This window comes from Loxodonta africana, chromosome 7 (assembly GCF_030014295.1).
Source record: "Loxodonta africana isolate mLoxAfr1 chromosome 7, mLoxAfr1.hap2, whole genome shotgun sequence".
NCBI lineage: Eukaryota > Metazoa > Chordata > Mammalia > Proboscidea > Elephantidae > Loxodonta > Loxodonta africana.
The window spans coordinates 51,569,432-51,585,930 of NC_087348.1; the positions used below are offsets into that span (position 1 = coordinate 51,569,432).

Genomic DNA, 16,499 nt, shown 5'->3' on the forward strand with positions numbered 1-16,499 from the left:
AGGATAAATCTTTCATTGGTGTTTCTTGACAACAAACCCAATTTGCCAATTCGTAACTTTCATAGCATGGTAGTTTAACATAGTTCTTAAACTGTATTTTTAACAATTTGAAACCTCAGATTTTTGAAATACTAGAAAAATGTTAACTTGACTATTTTCCATAAACAAACAAAAAACCTCCAAGCTTTGAATTTCATCATGCTTACACAGGATACCATAAAAGCTCAAAAGCTCATAAAGGGTTACAGAGTAAATTTTTCAATGTTTACTTACAAGATTTATGGTACAGAAAGAAACTACACATTTGTGTGCAAATTACGTTGTTCTAAAGTTGTATTACAAGGCTAATATTATGCCAAATGAAATAGGATATAAAGATATAAAGACGTATACTGACCAGCTTGGGTTTTGGGGGGAGGAGAGGGAAGATAAACAAACAAATATAAACAAAATATTTGGTTAGTACTGAATGTACTCACTCATTGAAATATTTTGGCATTATGGGTGAAACAAAGGCTTAGAACATACAATTCTTGACCTCAAGGAACTTACAGTCTAACAAACAAGAAAAATTTCAAAATAAGTACAATAGAAAGTGATGAGTACATATGTATTTCATAAAACAAATGACTTCCGAGATGTAACTCAAATATTTTCTTTCTGTAGCTTTCCCTGAATATGGATCAACTGCCAGAATTGTTCCATTATTTGTATTTGCATAGCATTTCATACCTATCTCTATTTTTGTACCAACCAATCTTTATTATAGTTATTTGTTTAAGTCAATTTTCCCTACTAGACTATGCGTCAGGCCTTTTGTGAGGGTACAAATAGAAATTAACACAACCCCTACCCTGGCACACAGTAGGAACTCTTATAAATACTTAAATTGAGCTAAGTGCTCTTTAGTATTGTACAAAAGTGAGAGATCTGAACAATAAATACCAAGGGACTAACTTTACAAGTACAAATAACTGGAGCAAACAGGGGGGAGGGGTGGGAAGATGAGGGGGAGAGAGAGAGAGATATCAACGCAGGCAGCAGCTGTCAGGCCAGGCTTGGAGAGTAGGTGGGATTCGAGGTAGGCTCTGAATATGTATGTGGAATCTCAATTGCGTGAACAGGGGCAAGGAAAGAAAGCATCCTGCAGTGGAACTGGTGTGATCAAGGTAGAATTACAGGACTTTTTTGCTTCTGCACCTTTCTAATTCTAACAGCTGGTAGGGAAGAGGAATATGTAAACAAGCACTTATGACTCTTATTAATGGACCACAGCCTTAATAGTAATCTAATGTTCTTCTTTTTTCATCCTTCATATCTTGGCAAATATCCAGTATGGTATTATCAGCTCTTTCTTCGCAATATCTCTTAGATTTGTCAGTAGCTCTACTGAAACTGTTGCAAAGAATTTATTTTCCTTTGTAATGGCTCTATTTATTAATATACATATCACAATGTTCACAATAACAAGGCATTCTTGTTGGCACGCTACGTAGAGGCATTGTTTTTAAAGTTAAAAAAATATGTTTACTTTTGCCTCCCCCCACTTTATACTAATTTTTAGATTGATCTGAGGAGGCCCTCAATGTTTGTAATATCGATGCAATAAAAATATAGAGAACACCAGAACCGCAAGATTTCAGTTGCTGACACTAGGTCACCTAGTCAGAGCTGATGCTAGACTGGCGGAAACAACTAAGGTTGGGTTTCTTAAAAATCCTCTGCTAGAATTGGTCCTAGAATTGGAGGACAAAGAATCCAAGAGGGGAATCAAAGAGGGTAGAAGCTCCTTGAGGTCAAGAACAATGGGTTAATGGTAAAGCATGCATGCATCTGGAGTTAGGCTATCTGGGTTGGAAACCCAGCTCCATCATTCATTAGTTGTGTTATCTTTACGCAAGATATTTAACCTCTGCATCTCACAACCAAAAAATAGAGATTCTAATGCAATCTCATAGGGTTGTGGTTAAGAATTTGGTAAGTTAGTATGGGTAATTTGTGTAGTGCTTAGCACACTGTAAGCTGTCATTAAGTCTTAGCTATTGCTGTGGCTAATATTTTTTAAATTATCATTATTGTTTTTAGAGGATAAAGGGGGAAGAACATTCAGAGAAAGTGAAAAGGAATACTTAGGCTGTAAGAGAACTGGTAGGGTTTAGTGGAAACCAAAGAGAAGAGATAATTAAAAAGATACATGAAAAAAACAAAAACAAAAACCTGATACATGGTGTAAACAAAGACAAAAAACCAGACAAGGACACAAAATTCTACATAGGAATGAATTTTTAGTGTAATGATCTCTCTAACGTAGAATCTGTACGTTTTAAAAACAACATAGTATAACCCTGAGCATCAAGTGATTCAACAGGAATGTCCCAAGCTAATGTTTCCTAGGGGATCTTTACTGGTCTCACTCAGTAAAGATTATAAAAAATAAAAAATACTGGTCTCACTCAGTAAAGATTATAGTGCTATGTAAATGTGGGATTTGTTTTCAGGTCCCAATTCAAACTAGAAACTTCTTTTCCCACAAAAAGGGAATTAAACAGTTCCCCTCACCCCTCTTTTCTCAGGACCACAACATGAAGAGAAAGCACAGCTTTGAGCTCAAACACTGATCCCATGGGGAGGATGACCACCAGGGAGACCAATGACAGAGAGCACCGCTGGTGGAGGGGCAAAAAGCCACAGCGTATGCAGCCATTCCTGGGGTTGACAAGCAAAGCTGGATTAGTCCTCAAGAGAGGAATAGACATCCTCTTGTGGAGCAGACCACCTGGGGCAAGAACAATGTGAGAGCCCAGAGGAGACTTCAGACTGCACCAGAACTATTCTCTCAGCCACACTGGCATGCCCTGGTTTACTGCTATTGTCCTGGCCTAATTATTAATAGCTCCTTCTTTAACTCACTATAGTCTTGGTTTGGACAATAAATTGTATGATCACCCTAGAAGAGTAGCATTAGTTTCTAATTAAAGAGAAAAGGGAAACATTTTAGCATGTGACTTTGTATAATAAATTGTTTACCCAACCAATTTTGTAGAAAATACCAAATTCAAGACTGTTTTTTATATACAGATACCTAGAATGAATGAACCTTACAGAGTCAAGGTTCTGGTGCCACAGTGAGCAATAGAGACAAGTGACACACCTTACAGAATTGTCTTAACAGGATTAATTTATATCTGGGCGTGATCACTTTTTACTGAGGCAAAGCAAAAACGTATGTTGTGAACTATGAAAGATGTTTAAAATAATTTCATTTGAAAAATTAAAATATGATCTTTTGTCAGCACCCATGACATCACTCCCCTGCTCAGAAATCTTTAATAGCTCTCTACCATCTGGTAATTGGAAGTGCCTCCGCCTGGCATCAAAGGCTCTGCAGGATACAGACCATGTCTACTGTTTTATCTTTTACTCTCACTCTGTCTCTTCACCTCAAAATAACATGTGGTTTGTTCCTGTTACTTTTTTTTTTTCAACCTTAACATCTCCTGATTTTGTTTGTAGAGAGGGTAATGTAAAAATTCTCCTTTCCCAGATTCCCTGCAGCCAAAGTGGCAATTTGCGAAGTTCTGGCCAACATTTGTAAATAGAAGTAAGTCTGTGAAGGGTATCTGGAAATTTTTCCCCTTTTCCTTCCCTTGCACCTCTCTTCATGCTGGCCTGTAGACTGGTAGCTAGAGCTGCAGCCACCACATTGTGGTCATGAGGCAAACTTCCAGAAAATTACAGAAATGTGACCCTCACATTACAGAGCCACTAAGTAACACTAGCAGTTGCTTACCTCCAGACTTTTCGCTCTGTTGGAAAAATAAAGGCCCATTTATTAAAGCTCCTATAAGTTAAACTTTCTTTTGTATGCACCTGAACCATATCCTCACACATTTTCTCTCCAGCTTCTTGGGAATCCTTCACAAATGCTTCCTTCTCTTCCAAACTTCTTCTAATTTGTACTCAACAGATGTAGCAACTCTTCTTTGAGACCCATAACATTTTGTGCTTCTTATGACACTTAGAAATATGCCTGGTATTGGTTACTTATGTTTTTGTCTCATCTCTTCTACTGTCATATTCACTTTTCTGGTGCCAGAATGATGTTTTACTTATTTGCATTATACATTATACATACTAGCTGCCATTAAGTCACTTCTGACTGATGGGAAACCCATGTTTGTCAGATTAAAATTGCTCCATAGGGTTTTCAATGGCTGATTTTTCAGAAGTAGAAAGACGGGGCTTTCTTCCAAGGTGCCTCTGGGTGTACCTGAGCCTTAAACCATTCAGTTAGCAGATGAATTCTTAACCATTTGGACTACCCAACCCCCCCCCCCCCATTCAAACCTGTTGCCATGAAGTCAATTCTGACTCATTGTGACCCCTTTTGTTACAGAGTAGAATTGCTCCACAGTGTTTTCTTGGCTGCAATCTTCATTGAAGCAGATTGTCAGGCCTTTCTTCCATAGTACTGCTGGGTGGGTTTGAACCTCCAACCTTTAGGCTAATAGTTGAAGGCAAACTGTTTTCACCACCCAAACCAAAAAAACCAAACCCATTGCTGTCAAGGTGATTCTAACTCAGAGCGACCCTATATGACACAGAAGAACTACTCCATAGGATTTCCAGGGAGTGGCTGGTGGATTTGATCTGCTGACCTTCTGGTTTGCAGTCATAGCTCTTAGCTACCACCGGGGCTCCTTTTACCACCCAGGGACTGCTTTATATACAGCAGGCACTTAAATATTTTTCTAAATTGATTTAGACTGTAATACTAAGTAGAATACACTGTAGTATTCATGTTTACAAACAATTCTACATGGTATGAACGCTTCTGCTGCCCTCCCAGACAACCCCTTACCAGTGTAGAACTAAATATAATTATATTTTGCTTCTAAATGAGTTAAAAATGCTTCTATCTGCTCAGTTTGGATATATGTTCTAGAAGGAGAAAAGCCTGAAACTTTCTTAAAATCCTCTCCCCAAATCCCCTCATGACACAAAATTAAATTCTGAAAAAACAAAAGTAAATATATGAGTGTGAATTTGTGTAAAAATAGAGGTTAGTTTTTGCTGGTTAATTCCAGCTGTCATTAATGAGCCCGGATGCACTGATGTTTATAGGTTCAATCAAGAAAACTTAACCACAGGTTAATAAATGTATGATCATGCCCTAAGTTTTCTAACAACTAATCAATACATCAAAAATACGCACCTGGGAAGCTCTGAGCTCCTCAGAATACATTCATTATATCTTTAATTGAGTTTTAAAAATCCCTATTCGATAGTTTGGAGCCCTGGTGGCACAGCCACCCCTTGGAAACCCTACGGGGCAGTTCTTCTCTGTCCTACAGGGGTCGCTATGAGTTGGAATTGACCTGATGGCAATGGGTGATGGTAGTGATCCAATCGGATATACGAAAGCAAATGAGCAGCTCCTGTCCAAAAGCAGGAAGGGACAGGAATTGGCTTAATGGACACAGGAAATATGGGGTAGAAAGACGGAGTATGCTGTCACATGGTGGGGATTCAACTAAATGTCACAAAACAATATGTGTATAAATTTTTGAATGAGAAATTAACTTGAGCTGTAAACTTTCAGCAAACATACAGAACAAAACAAAACCCTATCCAAAAGCCTCATTCCAACATTATCACTTGCCATTAAATAAAATGAATGTGCCTTAGAGTCCTTCCTTAAGAATTTTGTGACTAAACTCTGTAAAGAAGCTTTCTGTGAGGTAGTTTCATCTTCTGTGTAGCCTATGGAATAGCATTAATCTTACATTTAAGGACAGTGGATTTAAACACTTCATAGCTGTCAAAAACGTGCAAATGGTTAATGTGCTCGGCCACTAACCAAAAGGCTGAAGGTTTTCATACACCCAGAAGTGCTTCAGAAGAAAGGCCTGGGGATCTGCTTTTGAAAAATTAGCCACTGAAAACCCCACGGAGTGCTTTTCTGCTCTGGTACTGGGGGGTCACCATGAGTTGGACTCAACTGGATGGCAACTGTTTTTTTTTAATAGTTGTCAAATGCTTACTTTAAGTGATGCAGAAAACAACTGAAACAGACCTACTGTGGTTCAAGCTGGGGTCAGTATACTGAAAAATCAGCCACTGAACCCCTTTGGAGCAGTTTTACTTGGACACACATGTGACTGCCATGAGTTACAATCGACTTGACTTCAACTATTTTTTGTTTGTTTTTTAGTTGAGAGGCTATTATGAATATCCAGGCAAAGCATGATGATGGCTCGGACTGGGAAGTAGCCCTGGAGATGGTAAGAACTGGTTAAACTCTGAACATATTTTAAACGTAGAGTAAATAGGATTTTTTGTCAGATTGGATGTTGAGCAAATAGTGATTGTTTTCTTTAAGGAGGGAAAAAATCTTTAAACTCCCTACAAAGACTATATGTCTACAGTCTATTAGAGGGGAGGGATTATGTAATCCACTTCTTTATAACTTCTACAGTGTAAGTACCCAAGAGGTAAAGTGAGAATAGAAACAACTTAGTATTTCCCACACTGCCTACATCATAACTTGAACATTGTGTATGTGTGGTGAAATGGGTTCCTTTATGTGGCCTTTTGCCTTGTTCTTTGGAAAAAGTTTGAGAGATTTTCCACCTAAACCCTAAGGTTTTACCTTTGCCCCAGTTTTCTACCCTAAAGGGTTTGTTACATTTGATACTTTTTTTCTAGTCCTGGGCTATAGCCTGCCCTGTGACTGGTATGCACCTCGCAGGGATTAGTTAATATCTTATGCAAATGAAGTGACTATAGCCTACTATGCAATGAGGTGTCTATGGCCTGCAGAAAGGGAACTGGTTAGTTTGAAGCCTTGTTAGGAGGACCATGCCTTGAAACTGATGAGGAGTTTGTTTATATATGCAGCCAACCTCTCAGAGGTTTTTCAGACAGGAAGCAGGAAGAAGCAGAAAGGGGCAAGAGAGAAGAGACAGAGAGGAGGCAAGGAACTTCCTAAAAGAGCTGTAAAGGGGTCAAGGGCTGTAACATTAAAGATAGCAAGGGGCCTAGAAGGGGGCCTGCCACAGAGCTGGTGACTACAGGCCCAGAAGGGGTCCAGTGGTAGAGCCAGTGGTGAGAGGCCTGAAAGGGGCCTTCCAGTAGAGTTGGTGGTGACAGCAGGAAGGCTGAAAGCAGAGAGGTATGTCTGAGGGGTTCAAGAAGAGCCTGTCCAGAGGGGTCTGAGAGCAACCTGTCTTCAGAGGGTTGAGAGGAGCCTGTTCTGAGGGGGCTCAGAAGCCTCTCCTGAGGGGTCTGTGAGGAGGCCTACGTGGCTGAGAGGGGTGTTCACTGCAGAGAGAAGGGCCTGCTTGTTTGCTAAGGCCCGGAGGGAGGTGAAAGAGTTGTCCTGCACTGAAGGGATGTGCTCTCCACTTTGAGGGGGGCTTCCAGACTTTGCCTACACGCTTCCTGATCCTGATCCTGAGTTAGTTGTATGTAGCCTGTTGTTCCTGACTGTGAGCTGTACTCTTAATAAACTACTTAAATATAAGTATGGTCTGTGAGTTCTGTGAGGCCAATGTAATGAATTACTGAACTAACCAGAGAAGCAGAGTGGGAGGGTTGGCTGGTGTAAGAATTGTTAAAAAGGTTGGAAGGTGGAGGTATGTCTGACCTCCACCTCATGGGAATCAGCTTTGGGCTGATCTTGGTCATTATTCCCTCGAAGTTAGACAGGTTCTGATGCTACTACTACCATTTTACAAGAGTAGAAACAATCTTTGAAGAAATAAGGCTCCCAAATTTCCCACATTTGGTGAAAAGCATTGCATTACAGCTTTGTGCTGATGGTGATTCTCGTTATCCCTCATAAAATTAGACAGGTTCTGACACAACTACCACTGTTTTATGATATGCTTACAAATATATAGATATATTTTAAAAAAGATTAAATGCATTAATCACTGTAATATCACACTACTTTCTCACGACTCCTAGGGGAAAAACTTCTGTCCATTCAGTCTGTCATAACCTTTTCCTTCCTCCACTTTCTCTCTTTACTTCTATTTGGCAGTGACCATTTTTCCTGCTTAAAAAAAAAATTTCATATGTCAAGGAAACCAGATGGATAAATATCTACCTTTTAGCAGTATTAGCAATAACAGGAAAAAGGAGGGTAGCAGTGGTTATGAAGCACTTAGCTGCAGTAATTTTCAAAGTTATGTTGCTACCGTATCATGTACAAATACACCTAACATACTTTATAACCTCAGGTACTTTTTTACCAGGTGCTAGAAACTGGAATTAATGAAGACATTGTTACTGACATTACATAAAGAAGTAGCATTCAGTTTTGTTTTAGCAGCATGGACTGAATGTCAATTTAGTTCTAAAAAGTCAAAATAAATTCTTTTAGAGTTCCCGTTCCTGAATAAATCATGTTTAATCTTGTGAGATCTTTCAGGTTTGAGAGAAAAATCACGCCCCGGCATTTTTCAAACAGGCCTTACACGAAAATCCCAATGCTGTAAGAAAGAAGGTTTTAACTCCGTTTACTTCCAATCCTAAAATTGCATAACTGGTAAAATGAAGGAAAAGGGTTGGCTGGTCAAGCTAAAATGATCTATCAACAGTGTTGTAAATGAGACTTTCCTTTCCATACCAAGTGTTTTGGCATACCTTCCTAAATATACTCATAATCTAGACTTCTATTCAGATTAGATAGAAATATATTATTTCCCTATTTTCTACCATTTATTAAAGAAAATGTGTCAGTCTAAGACATGGTGATGACTGGTAGCATCACACTTAAAGGTTTTCCTATTAAGATGCCTACAGCGCGCAATTCAACACATCAACTCAGAGGTAATTTTTTTCCAAATTTTAATAAGTAATGTGTCTTCAGTGCTCTGCAGTCAATCTTTTATTAAATAAAATATTTTACAATGTTTATAACATTCTAAAATGTTTATGAAGTAAATGTTCTATCGTTGTTGTTGTTAGGTGCCATCGAGTCAGTTCCGACTCACAGCGACACTGTGTGCGACAGAATGAAACACTGCCTGGTCCTGTGCCATCCTCACAAACTTTGCTATGCTTGAGCCCCTTGTTGCGGCCACTGTGTCAGTCCGTCTTGTTGAGGGTCTTCCTCTTTGCCAGTGGCCCTCTACTTTACCAATCATGATATCCTTCTCCAGGGACTGATCCCCCCTGATAACATGCCCAAAGTATGTGAGATGTAGTCTTGCCATCATTGCTTCTAAGAAACATTCTGATTGTATTTCTTCCAAGACAGATTTGTTTGTTCTTTTGGCAGTCCATGGTATATTTAATATGTTTCGCCAATACCGTAATTCAAAGGCATCTTCTTTGGTTTTCCTTATTCATCATCCAGCTTTTGCATGCATATGATGTGATTGCAAATACCATGGCTTGGGTCAGGCACACCTTAGTCTTCAAGGCGACATCTTTGCTTTTTGACACTTCAATCTTTTCTCCATTTATCATGATGTTACTTATTGGCCCAGTTGTGAGGGTTTTTATTGTATGTTGAGATGTAATCCATACTGCCTGCTGTGGTCTTTGATCTTCATCAGCAAGTGCTTCAAGTCCTTTTTACTTTCAGCAAGCAAGGTTGTGTCATCTGCATATCACAGGTTGTTAATGAGTTTTCCTCCAATCTTGATACCCCATTCTTCTTCATACAGTCTAGCTTCTTAGATTATTTGCTCAGCATACATACTAAGCATGGTGAAAGGATACAACCCTACACCTTTCCTGACTTTAGACCACGCAGTATCCCCTTGTGGTATTTGAATGACTGCCTCTTAACCCATGTACAGGTTCCTCAAGAGTACAATTAAGTGTTCCGGAATTTCCATTCTTTGAAATGTTATTAGTAATTTATTATGATCCACACAGTCGAATGCCTTTGCATAGTCAATAAAACACAGGTAAACATCTTTCTGGTATTCTTTGCTTTCAGCCAGGATTCATTTGACATCAGTAATGATATCCCTGGTTCCACGTCCTCTTCTGAATCTGGCTTAAATTTCTGGTAGCTCCCTGTTGAAATACTGCTGCAGTCGCTTTTGAAGGACCTTCAGCAAAATTTTACTTGCGTGTGATATTAATGATATTGTTCAATAATTTTTGCATCCGGTTGGCTCACCTTTCTTGGGAATGGGCATAAATACGGATCTCTTTCAGTCAATTGGCCAGGCAGTTGTCTTCCAAATTTCTTGGCATAGACAAGCAAGCACTTCCAGTGCTGCATCCATTTGTTGAAACTTCTCAATTGGTATTCCGTCGATTCCTAGAACCTTGTTTTTTGCCAATACCTTCACTGCAGCTTGGACTTCTTCCTTCAGTACCATCGGTTCCTGATCATATGCTATCTCCTGAAATGGTTGAACATCGACCAATTCTTTTTGGTAGAGTGACTCTGTCTATTCTTTCCATCTTCTTTTGATGCCTCCTGCATCATTTAATATTTTCCCTGTAGAATCCTTCACTATTATAACTTAATGCTTGATTTTTTTCTTCAGTTCTTTCAGCTTGAGAAAATGCCAAGGATGCTTTTCCCTCTTGGTTTTCTATCTCCAGGTCTTTGCCCATGTCATTGTAATACTTTATTGTCTTCTCGAGCCGCCCTTTGAAATCTTCTGTTCAGCAATCTTACTTCATCATTTCTTCCTTTTGCTTTAGCTACTCAACATTCAAAAGCAAGTTTCAGAGTCTCTTACAGGCTCTATTAAATAAATTTTCAAAAGATTCTATACAATTCTTATCCTACAGTTCACTGATATTAAAAAACAATGCCAGTAACTTTACTTTCAGTAATGCAGTAAACACACTGATGAATTGCTAATGGTATTATCCATGCTGGATACTTTAAAGGTCATACTTTGGTTTGTGTCAAAAGCAATTTTAAATAAGTTATAGTCTAATAAGCAGGAAGTTTTGTAATATGGGAAATGAACAGCACCTCTAAGAAGTCCTTCTCTAATTCTGTTAAAAAGAATAACAGTTAGCTAATTAGCATTTCATTACATAAATAAGCACAAGAATCAAGAAGTAAATACTTGTACATTATATTGTGTAAGAGTTTATTATAAATGATTGATAATATAATTAGAGTTTATGTATCAGAAACATGGCAATTATACTGGGTTGAATAGCGTCCCCCAAAATTAATCACCAGCTGGAACCCCACAATATGACTTTGTTTGGAAATAGGGCCTTTGCAGAAGTAATCAAGTTAAGATCAGGTCATACTGGATCAGGGTGGATTCTAAGTGCAATGACTGGTATCTTTATAAGAGAAAGGACAGGGAGATTCAGATACACAGAGACATATAGGAAAGGCCATGTGAAGATGAAGACAGAGATTGGAGTGATCCTTCTACAAGCCAAGGAACACATAAGCTAGGAGAGAGGTATGGAACAGGATTCTTCCCTAGAGCCTTCGAAGAAAACATGGCCTTCTTGGACTTGTAGCCTCCAGAACTGTAAGAGAATTTCTGTTGTTTTAAGCTACCCAGTTTGTGGTAATTTGTTAGGGCAGCCCTAGTAAACGAATGTGGGTAGTCCCTGACTTACAACAGGGTTCTGTTCCAATGACTCTATCAAGTTGGTCATAACAGAAGTCAAATACCTCATTTTGTCTGTTTGTCATATAAACAATAGTTTAAAACGGACATACCTCGCTGGTGAACTCAACTCTTTATCATTATTTAGTGATCCTCTCCAACCCTAATAATTTTTTGTTAGTTTATTTTATCTAATATTAATATAGCTACACTAACTTTCTCTTAAGGAGCCCTGGTGGCACAATGGTTAAGCATTTGTCTATTAACTGAAAAGTTGGCAGTTCGAATCCACCATCCATTCTGCAGGAGAAAGATGTGGCAGTCTGTTTCCATAAAGGTCACCCATTGCCATCGAGTTGAGTTCAACTCATAGCAACCCTATAGAACAGGGTGGAAGTGTCTCATAGGGTTTCCAAGGCTGTAATCTGTACTGACAATAAGATATACAAAACAAAATGAAAATGGATGGTCATGGAAAAAAAAAAAAAAATGGACAGTAGTTAAGTGTGGTTCGTTGTAACTTGAATTCTTTGTATGCAGGGGACTACCTGTATAGCTACTGAGATTTCATCAAAAGCTCTGTCATATCATGATAGTTTTACTAATTTCTCGGTTTTATTCTTCCATACTTCAACTTAACAGAATATCATCAGCTCAAATGCAAGCCATTTGGAGGCATGTTATTAGAATTGGTATACTAAAAGAATTGTGTACGTGATGACTTATTGAATTATTACTTCAAATTCATAGGTACACAATACAAATGTTATCTGAAGAGTTATATGTAGAATTTTCACACTACTAAAAAGCGAAAACAAAAACAAATCTGTTCCGTCGAGTCAATTCCAACTCATAGCAACCCTATAGGACAGAGTAGAACTGGCCCATAGGGTTTACCAAGGAGCGGCTGGTGGATTCGAATGGCTGACCTTTTGGTTAGCAGCCATACCTCGCTGTAGCCCTTAACCACTGTACCACAGATTACTAGAACACCATTAATAACCAATGCCACTATAACAAAACCTCCATACAACAAAAGACTTTCCAGTCCCAAATGACTGCTTTTATTTTTTAAAAAGTAATAATTGACTCAGCTTCATGTTAACAAAACAATTTGGACAGTCCCTTAGAAACTTCTTCAACAGAGAATTCCTTTATTGAATCATGCAGTAACAATCAGTATAGCTGGCTCCACTGCCATGAATTACTTAAAACTGGGTCCAGCTAAGTAGTACAGTTGAAGGCTGAGTGCCCTACAGGGGGTACCTAGAAATTTTCTTACGCCTATCAGAAGTTGGAATTAAAGAGTGAACTATTTGCAGTCATAGCCTCATCTCTGCTGCCCACGCCCCCTCCCACCCACTATGCTCCCCCAAGAAAAACAAAAAGAAGTCACACACTACACAGCTAACAGCCAGTCACTGCTTAAACCAAGTTCTTGATAGCAGTGAGAGAATGGTAATACTGTAGCAGAGCTAGAGTTTGATGACCTATTTCAGCTGCCAGTGGGCAAACCTGAAGTCACATGACTACCTCAGACGTTCACAGAATTCTGCATGTAGTAGCATCAGGAAAAGAAGTGCCTTTCACAGTCACTTCATAAGTAAGTCTTGCTGCTTCTTTCTACCTTGAGATGCTGCAGCCACTATTCACCAGGGAGCTCGATGTGTCATTACAAAGGCTGATGTGAGGATACTTATTTTGAGAGTATCGATGCTTAGTTGTCTTCATCTAAATATACATACATGTCTGTGAGGATTGCTAGGTGCTAGGATAGGGTAGGCTAGGTTTTTGTTATATGCCTTTTAGTCCAATTGGAAGAAAGTAGGAAAATACCTTGTTTATAAGACATAAAATCTTACTTATGTCTCAAATTAGTGAGCTGATATATATAATCTCTTGAATCTATGAAATCATGTATAATACACATTTACTTTCAACGAAAGATAATATGGTAAGGTTTTCTTTTGATGTTTTAAGTAATATAAAATGAATTATTACATACTTCCCTTTGCAAATCATAAATACTTTGTAATGGCATCAAGCTAGTTAAAAATCATTTCTGCTCTCAACTTTGCATGTCAGATTAGCTATAAAATTCATTTTTTAAGTTCTGTTCCCTTGTGTAAAAAACACATTAAAATTTTGGGGGGAGGTAGAAAAAGTTTCTAGGTGGACCCTTGTAATTCAGTGTGTAAACGTGTAAGCAAAGAAATTATTCAGTTAACTTTTATAGTTTTATTTTGAAAATTGGGCTGATGTGTAGGGAAACCAAGGCCCTCTACTATCTATTTGAAATCTTTAATTATAAGAATTATACATTTGAAAGGCATCCTAAATTAGGTATTATCTTAGCCCTACCTTTATTTACTTTTATATAATTATCTTGATGAAAGATATAATTATAGCATTATACAAAATTACTAACCCATTTTTTTTAATGTTTCCTAAGTGATAAACACAACACATATGGATTAAAGCAATAAGACTCTGAATAAAATAGCTAAGAGTTAATAAAAAGTAGAACTATAATTCCTATTCCTTCCTTAGGGAAAAATAAACAATCTCATGAAAAAGAATGCTCTTTTAGAAATATTTTATGAATAAAATTTCAAGATATAATTATAATATTCTAAATGATATAAAAAACAAACAGCTATTTTAATGCCCAGTTTAGAGAAAAGAAAAATCTGAGAAACGTGACTTTTGACACCATGGAAAAAGCAAAAGGCTTTCTTTGCTTGAATTTTTCACTTTGTATTATTGTGGAGTGTCATGGAGACAGAATCACAATGTGACATTTTTGTCCTCATCTGTGATGTCTGCAGCATAAAATTATTACTCTTAGAGAGAGCGAGAAGAAGTCTTCTATTTGGAAAACAATGAGGCTTATTATGTAACAATTAGAAGGTTAAATCGGCTTCCCTAAATAGCAGAGCGGCTCCAAATCCTTTAACAGCAGGGTAAAAGAAGACATGGTAAAAGAAGATGGCCAGGACTCAACACTTCCCAGACCAGGAATTTTAAACAATGATTCAAATTATCAAAAAAAGTAATTAATTATGTTTCATTCAAGTGATAACAGAAATGTCCATTGAGTAGGGATAATGCATATGTAAACCTATGGGATATTACTATACAATCTTATCAAGATATTATCAGCTTGGCACCTCCCCTCTAGTTGGTGTGGCTTTAATTAGTCATCCTGATAGGTATCCATACTGAATTTCTACCACATGTCATAGAGGCAAGTGGAAAAGATAGATTAGCTAAAAAAATGCATTTAAATTTGAATTAAAATTATTTGATAGGGTTTGAATGCATCAAATAATATACTTTTTCATTAAAAAGGAGAGGTTCGTGTTAGCTTAAGGTTTAGAAAGAAGTCAGTTTATTTGCAGGGAAGGTGAGTGAAGTGGAGAAGGGGTTAGCAAAATCTTTAACAAAAAGGAAAGATAAAGTTAGTTGTTTTTTTTAAAAAAAAAAAATCCAGGCTGATATCAAGGAGTATGCCTAGTGGAAGGTGTAAATGCTTAAAGAAATGAGACAGTTTGGTAATTAGGAAAAATGTAAAGGTTTGGTGTGGTTCCTATGGCAGGAGAAGGGCTGCTCTACTTCCAGGCTTGGAGAATTGATTACCAGTGCTCTTCCCAAAAGATATGATAACCCAGGCCCATGTGAAGAACTAATTAAAGATGTGGTCAGGTATTTAGCGGAGTCTCACATATTATTAGGTCTTCATTCATTCAATAAATATTTTATTGTTGTTGCTATTAGCTGCCATCTAGTCAGCTCCGACTCATGGTGACCCTATGTGCAACAGATGAAACATTGCTTGGTCCTGTGCCATCTCCATGATTGTTGGTATGTCTGAATCCATTGTTACAGCTATTTACTGAATACCTAGCATGCTAGAGCCTATGTTAGGTGCTATGGACGCATTAGTGAGTAAGAAAAAGACACAGTTTCTGCCACTAGCCTGCAGTATGGTGGGGAGGGATATCAAGGAAACAGAATATTAAAAATAATGTCATAAGCACTATAGTAGAGATAATTTACAAGGTGATCTGAGAAGACAGAGACAGGCTATCTAACCTAGTCTTGGAGAATAAGAAATGACATTTTAGAGGAAGAGACATTTAAGCTGGGAACTGAAGGAAGAATCACATTGATCTAGGAGGAGTACTTGGAGGAAAGGGGATAGTATTTTTGGCGTTTATAAAGACTTGGACGTGATAAGAATGAGCCCTTGTAGGAACTGCAAGTAGAAAAGTCAGGCTGCAGCTTGGAGTTAAGGCAAGAGTTGAGGCTGGAGAGGTAGCCAGAGGCCAGAATTTAAGGACATGTATTTTAATAAAAAGCACTCAACCAGACTAAAAATTCACCTAAAAGTACCTCCATATTTACTGAATGAATATTAAAAATCTACAGATCTCATTCTCACATATATTTGTCACCAAAACATCAACTTAGTATGTACATTATACTGAAATAACAAGCTATTCCATCCCAGATGATCGTATTAAAAATGTGACAGACTTCTTACCTTTCTCTCTACAAGTCACTTATGCGTGCACATACACACACACACATATACACACACAAAACATACACCACACAAAAGGAAATTTCATTTAGATTTCTAAAGTTAAGATGTGGAAATTATTTTAGTTGGAAAGAATTATTCCTTCCTGATATATGGAACATCCAAAAGCTGCTTGAGTGTTGCCAATCATTTTATTAAAAATATTCTGAAGAATTGCCATAATTTTGTCTTATGTGATGGTATTAAGGTATTTTTCAGGATATTTTTATATAACTTACCAAAAGGCATGGCCATTTTATTTTCTTGTCACATTTGCTTTTTTTTAATAGGATCCATGGAGTACCATGCTCAGGGATATATCACAAGGAGTGATGAAAAGAGATTATACT

General features: G+C 37.8%; 1 protein-coding gene across 6 annotated transcripts in view; it reads right to left on the reverse strand.

Moving 5' to 3' along the window:
• ELP4 (elongator acetyltransferase complex subunit 4) overlaps positions 1-16,499 on the reverse strand; it is a 268,725-nt gene that overhangs the window by 89,139 nt on the left and 163,087 nt on the right. Inside the window, exon 10 of one of the 6 annotated variants that reach the window (XM_064288330.1) lies at positions 4,343-10,680. The exons of 4 other annotated variants lie outside the window; for them this stretch is intronic. In XM_064288330.1, coding sequence (XP_064144400.1) covers positions 10,651-10,680 — 30 coding nt within the window. In that variant the 3' untranslated portion in view covers positions 4,343-10,650. One more of the 6 variants, XM_064288329.1, reaches the window with a different exon arrangement.